Source organism: Delphinapterus leucas, chromosome 2 (genome assembly GCF_059928025.1).
Source record: "Delphinapterus leucas isolate spDelLeu-1000000601 "Yukka" chromosome 2, BTC_Dleu_Yukka2, whole genome shotgun sequence".
In the NCBI taxonomy this organism is placed as follows: domain Eukaryota; kingdom Metazoa; phylum Chordata; class Mammalia; order Artiodactyla; family Monodontidae; genus Delphinapterus; species Delphinapterus leucas.
The window spans coordinates 166,185,291-166,205,649 of record NC_143130.1 but is presented as its reverse complement, the minus strand read 5'-3'; the positions used below and the strand labels follow the sequence as shown (position 1 = coordinate 166,205,649).

Genomic DNA, 20,359 nt, shown 5'->3' with positions numbered 1-20,359 from the left:
GATTCAGCAAACATTTAGATGACATAGTGGTAGGAGAGGAAAGTTCTAACATTACATTTGTTCCAATCATTTTCAACCAAACAAATACTTGCTTTAAAAGCAGCAAAAGGGCTTCCCTGGTGGCGCAGTGGTTGAGAGTCTGCCTGCCGATGCAGGGGACAGGGGTTCGTGCCTCGGTCCGGGAAGATCCCACATACCGCAGAGCGGCTGGGCCCGTGAGCCATGGCTGCTGAGCCTGCGCGTCCGGAGCCTGTGCTCTGCAACGGGAGAGGCCGCAACAGTGAGAGGCCTGCGTACTGCAAAAAAAAAAAAAAAAAAAGCAGCAAAAATGAAATGAATATATTTCAAACATTCCCACTGGACCCTGAGACTATGTCCCATTCCCTACTGAGCAAAACTTTTTCCATCAGTCAGACTATCCCAGGCCTTTCATTGGCTTCTTGGGAGAAGCGTCTGTCAATATTTGGAGACAGTAGGTCCTTCTAAAGGATTTTCAATGCTTTGCCAAGCTTAAAGATTCTGGGAATAAGACTTGGCCATAAATAAACAGGTTATTTGAAAGTATGCATGCCTTCCACATGCCTTGAATTTTGATTCACATTAAAACCTTCCTAGAATGACATGAAAATTATTCACTATGGTGTGTAACCTTGCTGTGTTCTTGTTTTTGAATTCAGTAAAACACCATATGTGCCTGTCAACTTTGTGTGGATGTGTGAAAACACTCATTCATCCCTGAAACATGGCCTACTGGGGAGGAGAAACAAATATAATTTCTTTGACTAAGGCTAGGGCTGAGTCTAGGGGAGAAACTTGAGTGAGCGGGGATATAGATGCCTTCTATTCCATGGATATTGGCAGAGACACTGAGTTCAACTAGAAGTTGTTGAGTTATTTTAACGACCTGCTGTGGTCAGGAAATTGTTTTCTTTTCCCTTTGACTCAACTTATCTTTAAGTACATCATGACATTAAACATTACCAGAAAGCAAATGAATTTGGACTCTTAAAAAAAAAAAATCAATGTCATTAAAAAAAAAAAAAAGATGAACGGACTTTTCTAGAATAAAATGCACTAAGTAGAAATAACATCCAAATGAAATCTTTGATTGGATTCCCACTGGACACCGAGACTATGGTTTTTATCAGACAACTATAACTTTTATGTGCGTTTGAACATTTTCAAAATAAAAATTTGAGGGGAAAACCAAAAAAAAGTCCAGCTCCATCTCTTTAAAGAAATTACCTGGGATTATGCTTTGGTGTTAATTCAGAGAGAGGGAATCACCTTAAAACTTGTTTTATAATAAGCAGGATTCTAGCTCTGCACATTTTTGGTAAAATGTTTGGCACAATGCCTTATAGGAGCTTAAATAATATTTTCTTAAAATTTAAAATAGTCCTGGGTATGTAATATACATCATGGTGACTATAGTTAACAATACTGTATTGTATATTTAAAAGTTGCTAAGAGAGATGATCTTAAAAATTCTCATCACAAGAAAAAAATTTTGTGACTATGTGTGGTGGTGGGTGTTAACTAGACTTCTTGTGGTAATCTTTTCACAATACATACCAATCAATATAGAATCATTATGTTGTGCACCTAATATAATGTTATATATCAATTATATCTCAATAAAAAAGATTTCCAAGTAGAGAAACTTACAAGGGAAGCAGAGGTAGTTCCTGGTTATGAAATGTGTTCATCAGCCTGGTGCTTTAATTACAACTTCTCTGGAGTTCATACTATGTTGTCTTCATTAATCCGCAATCAGAGGTTTGAGTCAAATAAATCCGCAGGGTTTACCCATACAGAGTTTATTATTGAGCGATATGATACATGACACCCCATTCCTTGCCCTTTAGTTGCTGATGTGTCCCCAGCTTTTCCAAGGCAAAAGCAGAGCCTAAGATTAGAGCAACATATACTTAAGGGTGTGTTTTTGCAGATGTTGGTTGGGACGTGAAGACAAATGTAGGAATGATTAAATGCTGAGAACAAAGTGGAAACTTCGCTGAGGAAAGACAACATTTCTGGTAGGAAAAGTTTAACTTTAATGCATAATCCTATCAGTTTTACCACTGAGTGCGTCTACACAGGGTGTGTGTGTGTGTGTGTGCGGGAATATCTTCACAAAAATGACCTGGACATTTCTCTGCAGTTCTTTTGAGAAGAGGACTCGCAGGTGTCTTGGGAATGAGAAAGACCATACAAGATTGGGTTTTCTTCCGGACCTCAAGGTGGAATGGTGAAACCAAAGGGAAACAATCCAAGGCAGATTAACGAATTCGAAGTAGATTCTAATCAGATCTGTCCTCCTCCCGCTTCTGTTTGCCGAACCAACACTAAGCAGGATTTCCCAAGCTGCTCCATTGCTCCCTGCGATTCGCTGTCCCGGACTTTCTCCTGCCTCACCCCGATCCCGTGTTCACCTCTCCTCTGGCAGAGCTGTTCTTTGCCAGTCATTCGGAGATGCTGACTCCCCACGTGCCAGGCAGCATCCGTCCGCCCTCACACCCATCCCGGGCTGCGGCGTGGGGAGGGGGTAAAGGAGCCACCAACTCGCGGGAAACTTTCTCTCGCGGGAAATGACTGGGAGTTTCCGGTTTCCTCAGCCCTTCCACGCCGCGCTCGACGGCACTCAATAAAGTGGTGCCACAACTATTGCAGGTTCTGAGCTGCAGAGACCCGGGCGGCCCGCAGAAACGCATCCCCGGCAAGGAACGCGGCGCCCTTTACCACCGAATGCGCCCAGGACGCGGTGGCCGACAGCCCGGGGTCACTGGCGGGGCTCGGCGGGTGCAGGGAGACTTAGCGCCAGGATGCTTTGTTTTCCTGCCGCAGGAGCCCGAGGCGGTCTCTTTCCACCAGACTTAACCCTCCCGCAGCAACAGCCATGAAAGTTGCGGAGGCACAGAAGGAGAGGGAACCGCTCCGCGCGGCATCTGTTTTGGATGTTTTTTCTCTACACAGACCACTTCTTTCCTCCCTCTTGGGGTAAGTGTAATCAAGTCTGTAAGAACCAAGAGGTAGAACTGAAGGCGATGGAAGGGAATTGCGGAGCACAAAGGGCTAATGTGCTAAGATGTTTGTCTTGGGAGGGGGCTCCCCTCCCTGCCCCCTCCCTTTCCGAACATCCTCCCCTGAGCCACCCTCCCTTTCACCCATCCTCCGGCCCGAAGTCCATTCCAAATACGCAATTTAGGAGTTGGGCTTGATTTCAGGCACGTTAGGGGAGGGGGTGCTGGGATTAAGTAATTAATTAATTTTGGTAGATTTTTTCCCCCCACAAACTCGTTTTTGTCCACATTCTGAGAAGGGAGAAAAAGTGGAGGTGAGGGAAGCCCCAGAGGTTGGGGATGGGAAAGGGGGGAGTGATTTAGCAGAGAGATGATCCTAAGAGCTGATGACTAGTGCAAGTCATCAGGAACTCCAGACCCCTGATTCTGCTCCAAATCGCCTGGCCCCCCAATAATCATCCTGCTGATGCATTTCTGGGCAAGGTTCTCCAGGGGCCAAATAACTTCTGACAAAAACGTGCAAACTGTCTTGCACACAAGGGATGCTCAATAAATGTTTCTTGATTGGCTGAATGATGTACCCTGAGCTGCATTTCATGCCATGGGAATTTGCCTTGGACAGTGAACTAATTCCCCGATGTAGACCCCAGGGCACTAAGTTAGTCCAATTCATTTTGCAAAGGAGGAGGATCTGAAGCATTAGAAAATATTGTACTCAGATCTTCATTACCCAAAAGTACCCCTGTGACTGCTTCAAGGTCAGATTCATGGGTCCAGGGACCAGATGAGCTCACTTGGGTTTGAATCTCTGTGTTGTGACCCTGGGCGTGTTCCTTTACCTCTCTGAGCCCCGCTCTTCTCATCTGCAAGATGAGGCCAGTTGGAGCTTCCTCTATGTCATATAGGGAAGATGAATGGAGAGAAGTATGAGAAGGTGAAAGGACAGTTGATAGATGTCAGTCTTGCCTCCGCATCCTCAGAGGATTCAGGAGAGAGGGTACCTTTCTCTGTGGAGACCTCTCTCTGACTCTGATGCAGGTAATAACGTTGCGTTGCAGTGACTGGGCTGGCACCTTTCTGCCTGTGAGCAGTGGAGGAGGAGTGAGGCTCCGAAGGCTTTCGTAGGAGCTTGGAAGCAGCTTCCTTTGGGTTTTGGAGCAGAATTTACATATATACTGGTGTCTCTGGGGGCATGGCTGGAGAAGCGGTCATTCTTTGTTTTATTTCCAGGTCTCATCCATCCTCTCAGCCTTCTAGTAGAGAGAAGCAAAGTGTGGAAACAGAGTTCCAGAGAAGGTAGCTTTGAAGCACCTAGGAAACCCACACCTGCCTAAAGGTCTGAGTCAGAATAGTGCCATCAGATTAGTACCAGTTTTGCCTGACAGGATTTGCAGAGAACTCCCCAGCAGCCTGTAGGGTCAGTTACAAAGCACTTACCAACCCTTCTCACAGATGACAGTGGACCTCAGTGGATCTTGCTGTGTAACTCTGAAGCCTGGATGTGACAGTGGGAGATGGATGATGAGAAAGATGCTGCTGACACAGGGCTCCCCCGAAGCCCCAAGGTGCCATAGAGTGGCATGCATTCTGAGAGCAAATGCTCGTGTAGGCAGTTAGGGCCATAGAAGGCAGGCTTGGGAATAGGCTGAACAGTCACTTTCCCTTTCTTAAGTAAAGGCAACGATGATCTAACCCGACCTCATGGCACTAGACAGTAAGCCCTATGGAGGCAAGGTCCATATCAGTCTGGCTCTTTGCCATATCGCCAGCACCTAGCACAGTGATGGCACATAGAAGGGGTTCAAGATATATGTAAAATGGACAGTGACTGGACAGTAACTTAAACTACTTCCTGTCCAGCACTGCTTCATGCAGTTCATGCGTTCATTTAGCAAGCATTTCTTGAGCATCTACTCTGTGCAGGTCTCTGTCGTTAGGTATCCGAAGTAATTTGTAAACATTATTTTTATTGGTACTTCGAGTAGCCCATTCAAGAGCATCTCACCACAACCAGGTTCTTCTGGACACTGAGGTTCCACCGCAAGCCCCTGTGCGGCTTCAGGAGCGGGCAGTGTGAGTGGGGGAAGGGGGAATGCGCCAGGTTTAGCTTCTTTCCGGGAACATGTCTGGGGTTCCTTTGCACCTGCCCCTGCCGGGCCCTCGGGCTCCCGGGGCCGCCAAGTCTTGGCAACTCCGCTGTCCTCAGTGGTGGCGGCGCCTCTCTCCAGCCTCCACCCCGGCCTCCGAGCAGAGGCCCCGGCCGGTCGGCAGGTGGTTGGGGAAGGGACCGGGCTGCGCCTGGGGAGCGAGCTTCCCGGGGCGGGGAGAGCGCGGCCGACGCGGAGCGGTCCCAGAACAAAAGGCTCATGGCTGGCACCGGCCTCCTCGGAGCGCGCTGGGGACGTGGGTTCGGGTGCTGGCGGGAGGACCAGGCGCGGGAGGGGACTGGAGTGAAAACATGAGGTGAGAAAAGCAGGTGGGGGTGCGCCCAGGGTGGAAGCGGTGACAGGAGGTCTCCCTCGAGGCAGAGGTATGCGGAGGGGCCGCCGCGGCCCTTCCTCCGCCTCCTGCAGCGCCTTCTAAGCAGCCAAGCGTGTCTCCGGCTGCAACTCCGCGGAGCGCGCCGCGGCCGCCTCCAAGCCCGCCCGTCCGCCGGCTGTTCTAGCCAGTAAATAGCGGCGCGCTTGCCGCCGGCTCCCCGCCCCACCGCGGCTTCCGGGCCGCCGCGCCCGCCGCCTCCCGCCACCTCCAGCAGACGCGCCGGCAAGTCCACAGCCGGGCGCTGGTGGCCGAGTGCGCCTCCTTGGCGTGGCCCCTCTACCCGCTCCGCGCCCTTCCGCGTGGCGCGGCTTTTGAGGCTCGCCGCGGGGAGGGTAGTCTTCGCCGCGAGCTCCCCGGGTGCCGCGCCACCCCTACGTCCAATGGCTTTCGCTGGGTGGGGAGTTGGGGGCGTCGCTCGGGGGCGAGGAGCCGCGGCCGGGGAGGGGCTTGTGCGCTCTGCGCGGCCGAGCGAGGCTGACGTGCCCGCCCGAGCGCGCGCCCTGGCGAGTGTGTGAGAGTGTGTGTGTGTGTGTGTGTGTGTGGGAGTGTGTGAGCACACGCCTTCAGGGGCTGGAGTGACACTGCGGTGGGCTTCTCCCTCGCGCCGGCCCTCCGGCTGCTCGGCCCCCAACCTGCCGGCGCCGCGTTTGGGAAGCAGCTTGGCTCTTTCATCTTCCCGAGCCTCCCTCTCCATCCACCCCTCGCTGGCCTTACTTTTCCTTTTACCCGAGGGGCTGCTGCCGGCCACCCCTCAACCGGTGCAAACACCCAAGCAGTCTCCAGTTCTCTCCTAAGCCAAATCTTTTCCACTTGTCTTTCTCTGGGGTTCCACCACGACCCAGTCCAAGGCTCCCCCATCCTTGGAAATTGTTTTGTTGGACTGCTGTACCGAGGCGTATAAAGCTTGAGGACTTTATTATTATTTCGATCCTTTTCATTTCCTCCCCTTCTGGGCAACGGAGCAATGAAATTTCCAATCGAGACTCCAAGAAAACAGGTGAACTGGGATCCTAAAGGTTGGTATTTCTTACTTTTGACCGCCCGGGCCCTGCCTCTGTCTCCGGCGTGTGCGCGCTTCCTTGACTGGAAGCACACTTGCTCCTGGCGGCCTGTGTCCTGAGGCTGGAAAATTCGCCTGGGAACTGCGGCGCGGGTGGGAGGAGGGCGGAGGCAGCGTGGGTGCCAAGCCCAGATAGCGCCTGTCATTATCACATAATCAGTGTCCCTCCTGGATTGTTTTAAAATCTGTTTAAAGATACACCAAGCTGGGTGTTTGGCTTGAAATCGCACCAAGTGTCGATATTTCCTTCTGACTTTGTGTGTGTGTGTGTCCTTTGTTTCTGGTGATCTTTGTCTCTGGCAGATGGGTGGGGTGCCTCCCCCTGGACCTGGAGCTGCACCGCCTGGCAGGGTGTCCTCAGTGGGAAAGGTTTCCTGGCAGCAAGTGGGGCTTGGAGCCACAGCAACAGCCCCTGGAGGTGGCCCTTCTCTAGGGCATGCGGAATAATGAAGCCCATGGGGCCTTCCAAATCTTCGCTCAATCTTATTACCAAACCACGCAGCTAGGTTGGCTCAGATGGGAGTAGAAGGGGGAGGAGGGAGTGGTTTTCAAAAAGGGTGGGGCAGGTAAGGGCTCGGGGAGGGGAGCACGCCCGAGTAGTAGTGTCATTTACAAGCTTTTACGAATGTTGCACAGTGGTCCCTGGGCACAAAAGGGAGTGATTTAGACAGATTTGTGTGTGCCTAGGGTTGTCCAGGGTGTCTGTAATTAGCATATACATGTTAAGGCTTCTTGTGAGTGATCACTATGGGAACAGAACAAGTTGAAACCTCGTGTCCAGTTTTGACAAGAATGCTCTTGCTTTTGTCATGCTTTGACAAGCATTTCTCTTAGCTCATCTGAAGGCTGAGTTGGGCGAGGCAACGCCTCTGTGTGAATTGGGGTTGAAATTTGTTTATTTGATGTGTATGTGTGTGTGTGTGTGTGTGTGTGTTTAGTGTTTTTTTTTTATGAGTGCATTTCTTCTTTTCTCCAGACTGGAAAAGAGGAAACCCAGTCATTGTTGAATAAATGTCTTAGGAATTGACTGGGTACTGAAGACAGAGTGAAGAGACATTTCCTATTCTAACACCAGTGCTGTTAATACAACCAGGGCTGTTAAGTGCAACCCAGACCTTCTATTTTGTCTCTAGATCTCTGGAAATATGGAAGTGTGCCTGTTTTTTGTCTGTTTGTTTTCTTTTTTTGGGGCGGGAGGAATCCTTGCAAAACATATTTATTGAGTATCTACTACAAACCAAATGCTGTCCCAGGCACAGGAAATACAGTCAGAATACTACAGACAAAAGCTCTGCCTTCTTGGAGTTTATAGTGAGGGATACAGACCTAAATCAATCATTGCACAGAAGTACATAATTACAAGTTTATACATGTTCCATGAAGAAGAGCATCAAGGCTTTAAGAAAGTGTCTGATGGAAGAGACTGACAAGAACCAGGGGAGGCGGATAGCCAGGGAAGATAGTCAAATATTTGTACTGAGACCTGGAGGATATGTAGGGATTAATTGGCTAATGAAGATGGGAACTTGCAGAAGAAGGAACAGCAAGTGCAAAGGCCCTGAGGCAGAGGGAGCATGTATATTTGAGGACCTGAAAGGAAGCTTCCATGGCTGGAGCAGAGAGCAAGAGAGCATGTGTTTTGAGGTGTGGCTGGTGAATCCATAGGGTCTGATCCCAAAGCCTCGTGTTGTTGCAGGTAGGGGGGGAATTGTGGATTGGGAGGTTGGAGTGTTTCAAGCTGAGGAGCGACATGATCTCAACTGAGTTTCAAAACAAGTGCCATGTGGCTCTTGTGGATGTGAGGGACCAGATACAATAGTAGTGTGGACCATGGTGGTGGCTGTGGAGGTGGAAAAAATGGATGGAGTAGGGAGCGAGGGAGGGTACAAAAATCTACAGGCTTTGTGTGAATCAAGTGTGGATGTGGAGTAGTTGGAATGATTGGGAAGGCAGCCAGGGCAGGACTAGCCTTGAGGGAAAACTCAGGAGTTCAGCCCAGGACTTGTTGAGTGGGAGACGTCTCTGAGTCATCCAAGAGATGGGTCAAGTGGGCTGTTGTCTAAAATATCAGATCAGTTATTTTCAAGGAGCTCTGATAGGGAGGGCTGTGGGGCCGATTTTGTGAAGCTTGCCTTGGCTTTTAAAATACATTTCTATATAATCATCATTCTATCTATTTATGTCACAGTGACAAACACAGATGAATCCCACATTTTACAGCCTAAAACAGTGAAGAAGCATGCAAGTAGTGTCTATAGTCACAACCGACGATGCTAAGAATGGAAAGACCCCAATAAAAGTCACAGCATTCAGTGAGCAATCATTGCATGCCAGGTGTTTGATGTACGTAATTTCATACAGTTATTGTCACAATACTTATCTGATGGCACAGTGTTATTGTCCCCGTTTGACCCTTGATTGCCATCAGGACACCACTGAGCTGCCTTTTAGTAGTGTGCTCTGACTTGAGGCCCAATTGTTCCTGGAGGTGTGGGTGACAGTAGTCTTTCCTAGCCAGGAGGTGGAGGCAGGAAGAGAGTGGGAAGTGAGGGTACCATATCTCACACCAGCATAGAACTAGGTGCACATATATTAATGAATTAATTAAATTATTTATTAACTTATGTATTATTAATTATTCTTTAACCAGAAGATTAATTTAATGTTCTTTATTTAATCATAGACAGAAGAGATGATCCTAATTTTAGAGGTGAGGGAATCGAGGAACAGAGAGGTTGAGTAACTTATCCAAGGCCACACAGCTAGTGGGTGGTGGGGTCAGACTAAAATATGGGCCCTTAAACACTCTTCCCATCTGTTCCTTATGTTATTGCACCTCTGGCTCCTGCCTGGTGAGGTTCCCAGAGCTCAGGGACTGGAGAAGCTTCTTTCAAGGAGGAAGAGCATAAGAGAGAGTAGGAGGAGGAGGTGGGGGAAGAGGAAGAGAAGGGTGAGGCAGTGAATCAGTCTTTCTCACTCATTCCTTTCTCCATTAACCTGTCTAACCAAATATTATCTCTGCATCTACCTCTGGGGGGCGGGTAGTCACTGGCTACTGGACAGACATTGGGTCTGTTCTTTGGAAGTTTGGGTTTACATAGACCAAATGTGTTTAGCAAGGGAAAGATGAAGGAGACCCTAGCATTACAATAGAAAAGAGGAGGGACAGTTCCTTAGAATTCTGGAATGAACAGACAGACTTGCACCTTCAGGTGGCTGTGCTCACCGATTTTGGAAGGAAGTTGTAATTATGATGTTTTGCTTATAGCCCTATTACCCGACAATTTAATAGCACAAATTGAAGGTGATTTGAGAACAGAGTGGTTTTGATTGCACTTGGGTGAATTAAGCAAAGCACTGTTAAGAGGTTTAGGTGCAAAAATAAGACCTAAGTGTAAAATGATTATTCTCTGGTGAGCTATGGCCTTCCTCCATATTTGTAAAGCTAAGCCTTTAACACACAGTGACTGTTTGTGGAGGACCTACACAAAAGTAGGTTGGCACTAAGTATTGGCTTTCATAGCAGAATTTATATGCGTTTTAAATCACTGGGATCACTTGTTGATGATCTTCTGCTGAAAATTGGGATTGGCTATCTGCTTTGATGTATGTTAAAAGCTTTTAAAAACCAGTAAGATCAGCAAACAATATCCGTACAGCCTGAGGCAAGCAGATCATTATAGTGTAAAAAACTCAATTTGGGGGCAAAAGAATTAGTGTCTAAAACAAGCTGTAGCAATAATTAGCTGTGTGACTTTGGGCTGCTCACTTAGCCTCTCTGGGCTTAACCTTCCTCCCATGTGCAAGGAGGCCATTGACATGGCCTCTTTGATCCTATCTCTTCAACATCCCCCTTGAGCTGACCTCTGGACCATTTGGCTTCCTTTTGTTCCTCAGATGGATCAGACGTGTTCCTGTCTCAGGGCCTTTGCACTTGCACTTTCCATTGCTTATAAATGTATGTTAGCGTGGCTGGCTCTTTTCCATCCTTTAAATCTCAGTTCAAATATCACCTTGTTAGCAAGGGCTTCCCTGTCCCATCTGAAGGCCTCGCCTCTCGTTCCCCAGCCCTATCGCTTTCTCTTACGTCTCCTGTTCAGTTGTCTTCCTGGTACTTGTCATGATCTGAAACCATCTTACTTGCTCATGTGTCACCTTTGATGCCAGCCTCACTTGCTAGCGCATGAGTCCAACAAGCAAGAATGTTCCCTGTCCCGTTCACTGTCTTAATCCCAGGCCCTGGCAAGTGCCTGGCACGTAGTGGATGCTCAATAACCTTTTGCTGAATATATGTAGGATGGATCAGAGAGGATCTCTAAGGCTTCGAGCATGATGGAAATTCCAGCACTCTTTTAAGCTACAAATGGCAAAGGACAAATAAGAATAGGATGATATATCCCTAATTAATGGGGTGTTGGACAGGACACTGGTATTCCCACTTCTTTGCAAGCTCCCAGCTCTCCAGAGCCTCCTTCTGTTTGCCTTCTCACCAGGAGTGGAGGTGACGTGGGGGCGGGTGGGTGGGCAGATGTAGCCTGACAAAGATACGGTTGGTGTCCAATTAATAATTTGGTGCATGTTGGTCACTGGTGTGCAGCTCATTTTAGGTAGTTAAATCCACTTAAGAAAGAAGCAAAGCCTTAGAGCTGGAGCTGGATTTTTTTTTTAAAGCTGCATTTTTAGTGCATAGTTGAGTGCAAAGTTCCAGAGAGGCCTATATCTTATGTGTGTATCACCTTTCAGTTTATAGAACGCTTTTTACAAATTATCTCATTTGTTCTTTTTTTTTTTTTTTTTTTTTTTTTGCGGTACGTGGACCTCTCACTGTTGTGGCCTCTCCCATTGCGGAGCACAGGCTCCGGACGCGCAGGCTCAGTGGCCATGGCTCACGGGCCCAGCCGCTCTGCGGCATGTGGGATCTTCCCGGGCCGGGGCACGAACCCGTGTCCCCTGCATCGGCAGGTGGACGGACTCTCAACCACTGCGCCACCAGGGAATCCCTCATTTGTTTTTTAAATAACCCTATTTTTGTCAGTATTGAACTCTTAGATTTACTGATGGGAAAAGAACAAGTAAATGATTTATATGAGGGCCCAAGGCTGCCAACAGGCAGTGCTGGGGCCAACCCAGGCCTTCTGATGCTTACGTCCAGGAAATTTTCCTCAAGCTTTCCTCCCTCCCAGGATTTTTGTCCATTCCACACTCTCCCATTCTTTCCTATCCAAAAATGTATTTCGGAGATTTCTCTGAGAGATTTAGAGGAAGAAGGCTTTCGGTTGATCAGTGAGCCCTTAGCTGATGTGGTTTTCTTCAGGTTGTACTTGCACTGGCCGGCGCTTTATCCCATGAGTTCATTGAAGACCCTTGGATCCCGCTTCTGCTCTCTTGGTTAAAAAGAGATTTTGCTCTCTTGTTTATAAGACTCATACTCAACCTGTAAGCTCAGTTGAGTGCTATCTTTATTAATGTGTTTCCAAACACACATTTGTATAGCTTAGATTTTCTGGAAAGAAAATAATCTTTTGATTTAATATCCAACTTTCAGGAGATCAGCTTTCCAAATGGGATTAATAATGTGCCAAAATCACCACAATTATCCTAGAAAGTAAAGAGGAAAGATGTTCCAAAGACTGTCTGGGCCAAGATTTGGCTCCAGTTCTTTTTCAGTGTCCAAGGGAGTTTCATCACCCTTTTGCCAATCCCAACGATCACTGGGTGGAATTGAAACTGGGTAGGTCGACTTTACTATTCCAACCCATTTCTGAAACATCTGTGCTTTGGCTCTCTGTGAGTCTGCCCAGGCTGTCATAACAAAGTATCACAGACAGAGTGGCTGAAACAACAGAAATTTATTTTTGCACGGTTTTGAAGAAGTCCAAGGCCATGGTATTAGCAAGGTTGGTGTCTGGTGAGAGCTCTCTTCTTGGGTTGCAAATGGCCACCTTCTTGCCTTACGTGATGGAGAGAGCGTACTCTGATGTTTCTTCCTCTTCTTAAAGGGCACCAGCCGTACTGAATAGGAACCCCACCATTATGACCTCACTTAATGTTAACTACCTCCTAAAGGCCCTATCTCTACTTCACTTATGTTTGGGGTTTAGGTTTCAATATATGAATTTTTTGGGGTGGGTGTGTGGGACACAATTCAGTCCATAGCAGGCTCTATATGAGCATCATCTTAAATCAGAGGCATTAAAAAAACACAATCCAGGGCTTCCCTGGTGGCGCAGTGGTTGAGAGTCCACCTGCCGATGCAGGGGACACGGGTTCATGCCCCGGTCCGGGAGGATCCCACATGCCGCGGAGTGGCCTGTCCCGTGAGCCATGGCTGCTGAGCCTGCGCATCCGGAGCCTGTGCTCTGCAACGGGAGAGGCCACAACAGTGAGAGGCCCGCGTACTGCAAAGAAAAACAAACAAACAAAAAAACAAAAACACAATCCACATCTTGCCCCAAACACCACAACTGAAATACGGTGTTTAATGTAGGCACAGTGCTAGGGGCCCACTGTTGGTAAGAAAAAGTAAAATGTACCTTTTTTGAGGTAGTGGATTCGTTTTACTTTTAGTCCGTGGGGGATTAGAGAGTTTAGTGAAGAAATAGAAGGAAGCCATTTTACTGAAAGCCAATTAGGAAGTTTCAGTTTGGACAGCTCCCTTGGCTGAAGCAGCAAAGTGAATAAAAGTGACCATCTTTTGCTGTACTCAGGTTCTGTTATGAAAGGCACTTACTGGACGAGCCAGCAAGGGTTAGAGGTGGTTAGGGGCTCAGCTCTGCATGACTTGGTTGTGTCATCTACCTCAACGTGGCACCAGCACCATGTTGGTTACACCCACCTGGCAGGTTTCTCACAGGAGTCAAAGGACTTTTGACCACTTGTGGGCTCTGGTGTTAGTGGTCCTCTCAGTAGAGACTTTACTGTATCAGGGCTCATTAATTACTGTTATCCCGGGTAATGAGAGAAAATGGAGAAACAAACACCTCACATTGACTTCCTAGAACATTGATTTGTGGTTTGCAGACACAGTGTGAGATGTTTTTTCTCCCTTGTAAGTGTCTGGGACTGAGTACTATGAATTGAAAATGAAAGCTGACATTCTTATCTTCCTTGTAGGGCTGGACTGGGGGTTGAGGGCCAGAACCATTGGCATGGGAGGGGGTGGTCACAGGGGAGCTGTGTTCTCTTTTTCCTCTATTCCCAGAGCCAGGGAGGCAGATAGGGGTGGGCAGAACAGGTTGTGTGGAGGGTTAGGTAGCAGGATTTCAGAGGATTCCAGTTTCTGTACTACCAATTACTTCACTTTCTTTTTCCCTAGAGGGAACTTTGAAACAAAGCGGAACGGTGGCAAAGTATAGGATTTGTAGAGTCAACCACTGCCATACATAAATCATGTGATCACAGGGAACTCCCTTATTCCTCCCTCCCTTCTGTTTTTCCTTCCTTCCTTTATTCTCCCCCTTCCACCCTCCCTCCGCCCCCGATGATTTCTACAGAGTTCTGATTTCAAATGCTATCTCTTATGCAAAGGATTCTGATTTTTTAAATTCAACTACCCAATGTAGGGGCAAAGGTAGTCTTTACAGTTTAAAAAGAGATGCTTGAAGAGTCACTGCAGGTTTGCTCAAGAGATAGAGAGCCTGAAAGTCATGGTAACCTTTGCAGAATGGGCTAAAATGCTGATATTTGTAATTCTGACATACAAACTAGCAACAATTTTACTACCAAGAAATGAGTTTCTAATGTGTAAACAGCACTGTGGGTCCCCCAAATAACACATTAAATATTTTAGGATAAAGATAAATAGTGTAACTTACCAAATTTAATGTGATGTGAGCCTGACAGGTTAACTAGAGATGCTCAGTATCATGTGATACTGGGCAATTGAACATTCGGTCCACCAGTTGAGACTATTGCTTCAGGCCAAAGGCATTCATTTCTCATGGTGGAATTTGAGGCTATATGGGAAGCAGTTTAGTAGAGTGGGTTCAGCATATACCTCCTTAAAAGAGCTTGACAGGCATAAATGCATGTTATATTCATTGAACCTAGCCTCTGGGCTAGATGCCAACCTCTGTACGTTACAGGAGCTTAGGGTGGGAGGATCTATGTGCTAGTTCCAGCTCTTCCATTCTTATGGAAAAGGAGAGAGTTGGGACATTGCTTGATAAGGCCCCTTCATGCCCTGATAGTCTTAGATCGCCTGCGTCCCAGTTTGAGCTCCATCACTGATTAGTGGCTGATTTGGGCAAGTTGCTTCATTTCTCTGTGACTTGGCCCCCTTCTGTGTAAGGTAGAGATGATGACAGCCTGTACTTCCTTGATTTGTTATGTAGATTAAATGAAGTGATATATACAAAGCTCTCAGAAGAGTGCTAGATTGTTATAAGAGCCCCCTGAGTGGTACCTGCATTATGTTATTATCACGGTTGAAGGGGCCCCTGTTCTGTAGAAGTCAGGGAAGGCTCTGGCTCCCAGATGCTTCAGAAGCATCTGGTTCACTCTCCAGATCATTTGGGAGGTGGCCTATTCCACAGAGCACCCCCCTTCCTGGCACTCTTTTAGACTCCCCATATTCTTATTCCAGGTTTAAGAAACCTAGACTGTTGTAATCAAACCAGAGGAAAAAAACAGAGAAAAAAACATGGTTTAGAATCATAATACTCAACCTGAGTTACTGTTCTACCAATTCTATTAGCTGTGTGAACCCGGGCAAGTCACTTAAGCTTTTGGAGCCTTAGTTTTCTCCTGGGTAAAATAAAGAGCACAGTAACACCTGCTTCACATTTGCTAAGATGATCAAATGAGAATAAATGTGAACAAGCTTTATAAACTGTTAAGTTATCGACCAGCATTTCCCAAGGTGTGTTCCATGAGATACAAACTAGTCTTACCAGATGCTGTGTGAAAGAAAATGTTTTCATGGCCATGTCAGATTGCAGAATGATGCATGCTCATTCCCTCCTGGAGAGTTGATATTGCTGTGTAACAAATGACCCCAACATTTAGTGGCTTAAACCAATGATCAGTGTTGATTATCTCACAGTTTCTGTGGATCAGGAAATCAGGAATGGCTTAGCTGTGTCATCTGTCTGGGAGTCACCCAGTGGTTATGGTCAGATGTTGGCTGGGGCTGCTGTCATCTGAGAGCTTAACTGGGGCTGCGGGATCTGCTCCTGAGATGGCTTCCTCGTGTGACTTGCAAATTGCAGCTGGTTGTTGGGGAGAGACCTCATTTCCTGCCAATGTGAATCTCTCCACGGGCTGCTTGAGTGTCCTCACAACATGGCTGGCTTCCTCCAGAGTAAGCGCTTCAAGAGAGAACGAGGTGGAATTGAATGCCTTTTATGACCTAACCTCAGAAATCATACATTGTTACTACCACCACATGCTTTGTATTTTCATCCAGGTTTACTGAGGTATAATTGACATAAAACATGGTATTAGTTTTCAGTGTACAACATAATGATTTGATATCTTTATCCATTATGAAATGATTACCACAGTAAGTTTAGTCAACATCCATCACTTCACATAGTTACAATTCTTTTATGATGAGAACCTTTAAGATCTACTCTTTTAGCAACTTTCAAATATATAATAGAGGATTGTTAACTATAGTCACCATGCTGTACACGACATCCCTGGGACTTATTTATCTTATAGCTGGAAGTTTGTACCTTTTGATCCCCTTCACTCATTTTGCCCACGCCCCACGCTTTGCCTTTGGTAATCACCAGTCTCTTCTCTTTTTTTATGAGTTGGGTTTTTTTAGTTTCCGTATATAAGTGAGATCACCCCGTATTTGTCTTTCTCTGTTTGACTTATTTCTCTTAGCATAATGTCCTCAAGGTCCATCTGTGTTGTCACAAATGGATTTGCTATCTCATTCTTTTCATTAGATGTGAGTCACTAAATTTAGTCCGCATTTGGGGAGGAGGGGTGATTAAGCTCACTTTGGAAGGAGGGAGTGTCAAAGAATTTGAGGAAATATTTAAAAATCACCATAAGCATTTCCCCTTATTTCTTATTGAATACGTACTAAGCGCCAGGCCCTGTGCAAAGTACTTTAGAGTCATAATCTCATGTAGTCCTCTTTATAGTCCAAAGAAACAGGTGAAATGATTATCCCTGCTTTCTGAATGATGAGGCTGAGGCCTGCAGAGCTTAAGCAACTTGCCCAAAGTTACCTTGTAGCTCTACGACTTGATGCCGGAGGTGTGTTAACGCTGGAGCTCTCACCTGTACCTTCTACACCTCCCCTGAGAATCCTGCAGTGCAGAAACCAGGCTGATTTTGTTTAACCCTGCATTTCCCACAGAACCATAAGTTACTGAATTCCATTTACTGCTCTTATCACGCATTGCTCCGAACGGTATTTAGAAAGACAGAGAGTATGATGGTGATTTATATAAAATATGAATATATGGTCTTATAGTAGATCACAATATACCAACCAGTCCAAGCAGATTTTTCAAATACAAAAAGCATCTATTCAGCCTCTTTTGGGTGGGCACCATTCTACATGTGGATCTGTAAAATATTCACCAAAAAATGACTGCATGATATACCCAATTTCTTTTCACTGTGATACCAGAGGTTGAGTGAGACAACTCAGGGACCCACCTCGTTTGCAGATTGCCCTTCTTTGACAGCCCTCTTCCTTTACACGTTCAGGGCCTGAAAACCCAACCTCCTTGGATAAAGCCAGAAGAACAGGACATCCCTCAGGCTGGGCAGTAGAAATGTCAGGGAATGGGCGTCTGGTGTGTTTCTGTAGCAGACCTTATGTGTGTATGTGTGAGGGAGCACAATAAAATATTCACCAAAAAATGGCCACATGATATACCCAGTTTCTTTTCACTGTGAAACCAGAACGTAGCCAAGACGGCAGGGATGGTGTGCCTGGGGTGATGGGCCCAGCACATGGGGAGAAGCCACTCTCTGTTATATTTGGAGTAAACATACTTTTTTTTTTTTTTAACCACCTTGTTGCTTTTTCTGCACATTCTTGAAGAGAAAATGATTTCCAGGAAGCCGAATGCATTGATGTCTTTGAGGTTCCCACGTTTCCAAACATTGCACCCCTGGGTTATTCCGGAGGCGACTTTGTAGTCTAAGGAAGGTTCTGAAGCTTCTGTGTCCTGGGTGGAGGAGTGTGAACACAGTGTCTTTTGAGTGCCACCATGGGCTTTGTTGAATATGTTACTTCTCCCACAGAATGGCAAAGAGAGGCCCTAGGACAGGGTGAGGGTGGGTTGAATGGGGCTGCCTGAGAGCCCTGTCACATTCCGGAGCCAACTCTCATGGCGTCTGTAACCATAGCAACCACGGGCTGAAAAAATTCTCAGGATGCAGATATGCCATTGTATCCACCTTCTGGTTTGCTTGCTTTCCCCTCTATTCCTTCATCCAGGAACTACCCTCACCCTCACCCCTGAACAGTGACTGATGCTCAGGGTGATTCTACACTGGTGATTTTAACTTCTGACTGATTCTTCATTTCCTGAGCCCCCATTTTCAATTCCTGGACCTACAGCTGATTCATTGTGACCCAGACTAAGCCATATGCACATCATTTCCTCAGCGTTTCCATTTTTACTATGAAAAATTAGGCATAGTTATGTAGTGAACGTACTCTAGATTTAATTGTAGTCATGCATAATGATGGTGGCTCATGACACATTGTTTTGAATAACACTCCTGCACTTACTGCATGGTTTAGATCTTAGATTTTGGGGGATATGTTATAAAAGAACAGAGAAAGCCAGTGAGGCACAGTAAATAGACCAGTGGTCTCTGGCCAGAAAACCTGGATTGTGGTCCTGGTTAGAGTGTGAGGTGTGTCCTGGTGGCATGAGGATGGGGAGGTGGGTGGCTGCCAGATTATGCAGGGAACAGTAGGTCATATGAAGGAGCTTTTTTATTTTTTTTTTTCTGAGAATAATGGGAAGGTACTGAATAGTTTAAAGTAGTAGGGATGACACAATCAGATTTTTTTTTTTTTTTTTTCTTTGCGGTACGCGGGCCTCTCACTGTTGTGGCCTCTCCCGTTGCGGAGCACAGGCTCCGGACGCGCAGGCTCAGCGGCCATGGCTCACGGGCCCAGCCGCTCCGTGGCATGTGGGATCTTCCCGGACCGGGGCACGAACCCGCGTCCCCTGCATCGGCAGGCGGACTCTCAACCGCTGTGCCACCAGGGAAGCCCCAGATTTGTACTTTTAAAGATTATTTAAACCACTTATAAATGATTATAAATTGTAATCGAATGATTGATTCAGCAAATGTTTATGGAGCGTGCTTACTATGTGCCAGGCATGGTGCTGGATGTGGGACTTACCTGGGGGATTCCCTGTCTTGTAGGAATCATAGGAATTTTTGAGAAACGTTTGGGGAGGAAAAGAAGCTTTCCTTGGCCTCTTTGGCTTATGACAACCAATTCTAAACTTCTGGTTGCAAATGGGAAGTGTATCTTTTTCTTTTATTTTTGCAGGGGGAGGTGTATCTTAAAGCAATGGCTTCCACATTTTCAATCTCTGTTAATTAATATAATCTTTTCCTTGGCTTTGTTACATGGCTTTTGATTCTGTGATAATTTCTATATTTGGAGTCTGTGAATCAGTAAACCAAAAACTATGGCGCATTCAATATTTTGTACTTCAAACACCTTTCGGAAGCATTCAGCTATCAGTTTAGCATAACGGACCTAATTAAAATTGCCAGCATCTCCTCCATACCCACTGTCACTTTGTTCCTGGAGTGTCGGGAGGCATTGTGGCGTTGGGGTATTTCTCCTTTGACTATAATGGGACCCCCTGCCTGTCAAGTCCTTGTGGCCTCAGCTCTGAAGGCTTCCCCGAAGCCTGAATTAATGAGAAGCTATGAAGTGCTGGTCCCTTTCTCTGGCAGGGTGAGAACACAGCTTCTATAGGAGCATGAATGCCTGCTTATTAGGCAATAATCTTCGTATTCAGACTCAGTTCTAAAGAGAAGTGGAGCCAGCGGCACAGGGGGTGGGATTAGAGGAGCCTTCTAAGTCCCTGTCTACAAACTGACCCACAGCACTCCTTCCCGTGACCATCGGATTGCCTAAAACCTATCAGCTTCTCTGTTCATCGGCAACCTTTCATTCATCCTTGGGGTTATTCCCTAAACATTTTGTGAGTCAGTGACAGCAGAAATGGGGCTAGACACAGAAAGATGAAAAAGATCTGAGGCTTTATACCCAGGAAAGTTACAGTCTAGCCACTGAGACAGGTGCAAGTCAATATGGATTAAAACATCATCTCCAGAACACATCTTTTTTTTTTTAACTTTTTATTTTATGTTGGAGTATAATCGATTAACAACATCGTGATATTTTCAGGTGCACAGCAAAGTGACTCAGCCATACATGTACATGTAACCATCTACCCTCAGACTCCCCAGAACACATCTTTTTAAAATGCAACTATATCTTCTCCAGATAATTTACAGACTCTCAATTACCCACTGGTACAGCCAAGTTAATCAAGTTTCTATGAGAGACGTGAGCTGAGAGGGAATGGAACACAGAACAAAACGTATTGATGGGCTGGCGTAAAGTGGGGAAGGGAAAAGTCAGGAGCATTGAACACAGACTTCGGGAGGAGTCGTGTAGGGAGCAGACTGGACATGGATAGAGTTGTGTGATGGGGGCAGGTGGGTTGGAGGTGCCGCAGGTCCAAGCAGGGGACAGAATGTGCGGTGACGAGAGGGG

At 46.6% G+C, this 20,359-nt stretch overlaps 1 protein-coding gene across 1 annotated transcript in view; it reads left to right on the top strand.

Annotated features, from left to right (window-relative positions):
• The first annotated feature begins 6,459 nt into the window (after positions 1-6,459).
• Positions 6,460-20,359, top strand: part of KCNK10 (potassium two pore domain channel subfamily K member 10) — a 142,325-nt gene continuing 128,425 nt past the window's right edge. The window contains exon 1 of the mRNA XM_022576367.3: positions 6,460-6,580. Within this exon, the coding sequence (XP_022432075.1) occupies positions 6,529-6,580 (52 nt within the window). The 5' untranslated portion in view covers positions 6,460-6,528. The remainder of the gene's footprint in view (positions 6,581-20,359) is intronic.